The sequence below is a fragment of the Frankliniella occidentalis genome, unplaced genomic scaffold (assembly GCF_000697945.3).
Source record: "Frankliniella occidentalis isolate FOCC.00 unplaced genomic scaffold, Focc_3.1 Scaffold15, whole genome shotgun sequence".
In the NCBI taxonomy this organism is placed as follows: Eukaryota; Metazoa; Arthropoda; class Insecta; order Thysanoptera; family Thripidae; genus Frankliniella; species Frankliniella occidentalis.
The window spans coordinates 903,442-905,365 of NW_026267145.1; the positions used below are offsets into that span (position 1 = coordinate 903,442).

The 1,924-nt window shown below is 54.9% G+C and overlaps 1 protein-coding gene across 3 annotated transcripts in view; it reads left to right on the forward strand.

Moving 5' to 3' along the window:
- Positions 1–1,028: 1,028 nt before the first annotated feature.
- The window catches only part of LOC113211671 (lipid storage droplets surface-binding protein 1), a 13,202-nt gene continuing 12,306 nt past the window's right edge, over positions 1,029–1,924 (forward strand). Inside the window, exon 1 of one of the 3 annotated variants that reach the window (XM_052263973.1) lies at positions 1,029–1,187. In XM_052263973.1, coding sequence (XP_052119933.1) covers positions 1,104–1,187 — 84 coding nt within the window. In that variant the 5' untranslated portion in view covers positions 1,029–1,103. The remainder of the gene's footprint in view (positions 1,188–1,924) is intronic. The other 2 variants (XM_052263974.1, XM_026430125.2) reach the window with 2 other exon arrangements.

A 1,924-nucleotide genomic window follows, 5' to 3' on the forward strand; every position in this document is an offset into this window, starting at 1 on the left:
TTTTCAGTGTATGGCATGTAGGTGAGACAAAGTCATGGTGGGTTTTTCGGCACTCATATGGAAATGGTTTACCCCCGCCCCCCTTATTTTTTGCTGAACTTACCCGCTCGTGCGGTGCACTTTTTCTATACGATTAGCTGCAGATAGTCTGCTTTTTATTGCTGGTGCCTGACCGTCACCCCTATAGTTCAGGCGTAGCATTCCACAGTCATAACAGCGAGGTTCCAACCCGTCCCGTCCGTCCAGCCCCTGTCCTATCACCCGCCTCTTGTTTGTACACATGGCGGGCCCGACAAGCGCAGCCTGCGCAGCCTTCTGGCGCACTCTACGCGGTCGTGACCTAGCCCACTAAACGGCAGGCCGACCTTGGTCTCGCACCAGCGCGTTTCACCTCACTTGAGCAGTCCTCAGAAGATGTATTCAAATGCATTGGCCCGTCGTTTTTCGGGATGTGAACGGGTGTACTTTCGTTTCGCCGTAGCAGTCCTACCCTATGGCCCACCTTCTAAATGACTGAGCCTACGTTTTCCGATGCGGTTCCGACGCACAATTTCAAAGCGGAAGAGTGGGCTTTCATTCAATTACTTTCCATTTACTCAAACGCAATCACCCAGGAAACCTAAAGCCTTTACTATCGCCATATTCCCACGACTTAAAACAACGTAACTTCCAACATGGTTTTCCTTAAAGCACTTTCACGCCTTCCTCTCGACGCCGCGGACGGAGTAAGTGGCACCACCATGATGCTTCCAGTGCATTTTCTTTTCCAACGCTCGCCATAATATACTTCCCGTTTCACCTTCGATCGGGTTCTCCTCTCCTTTGGCCCCTCTTTATCGTGCCCTGGTCTTATCTCCCGACCCATACTGGGTCCATGCTCGCGTCCATACTGGGTCCATGCCGGGCCCGTGGCCGCCCCATGGTGTCTGCGGGTGCCATGAGGGTCCCCCATAGTGGGCGTCCCTCCCTACCGTCCCGGGTCGGCGCGGTTCGCTGGCCAGATCGACATTGTCTCTCTCTCTCGTGCTGCAAGCAGAGCCGTGGCGGCGCATGAGGGGGAGTGAGCCCGTGGTAGATCGCGAGGGATAATCCCGCCGGGAGTTATGTGGAGGGACACGGTTGGCACGAGGCAGCTGTCCAGCCGGGAGTGGTCACCCGTCCAGCTGCACCTGTTTATGCGTAGCCGCGTGAGTACACACTCGGCGACATCAAACTGGGGTCTAGTTCGGAGAGGGTGGTGTTTGTAGACAGGGTGCTTAAAGTGTGCACTTTACTAATTTTATGTATTACCTTCTCTACTTCCGTTTCTGTCCAAGAGTTCTCGCCTGAAGCGTTGTTGGTTCACGTCCGAGAAGTGGTCCGCAGGGGATCCACGGTCAGAGTGCCGCGACATTTTCGGATGCACAAGCGGCTTTTGTCCTATCTCAAACCAAGGGTGTCACCCTGATTATCAGTTTACCCGGCCCGCTCTCAGTCTGACTACTGTCTGTCCTATCTCGTCCCGTTGCTTTTAACTTTTTTGTTCAAAAATATTCAATCCCGGCACCAGCTGCGGGCTTAGGTGGAATCAGTGAACTAACAATGCTATAGGATGGGATAGTACTTGCACGCAGCTACGAGTTGTCCTATGAGGAACGACGTTTGACCTGCTGTGGTGCATGAGCCGATGAGCCCGTTTCCCGGGGGCGTGGCGGCGTGGCGGCGTGGCGGGGCGAGCCGCCGCGGCCAACACACAGGCCCATTTAGGGTCCCTCCCGACTTCCATGTCTTCAGTCGCGGCCGGTTGTTGCCGAGATGACCCTTGGCTGACTCGGCAGCGAGATAGCCCCTCCGGGTGCACATTGTAATCGAGATTGCCTCGCGACTGTTGTCAATACTTGGAAACTTTCGATCAATAGCGAGGCAGCGACCCCAAGTAAGGGCT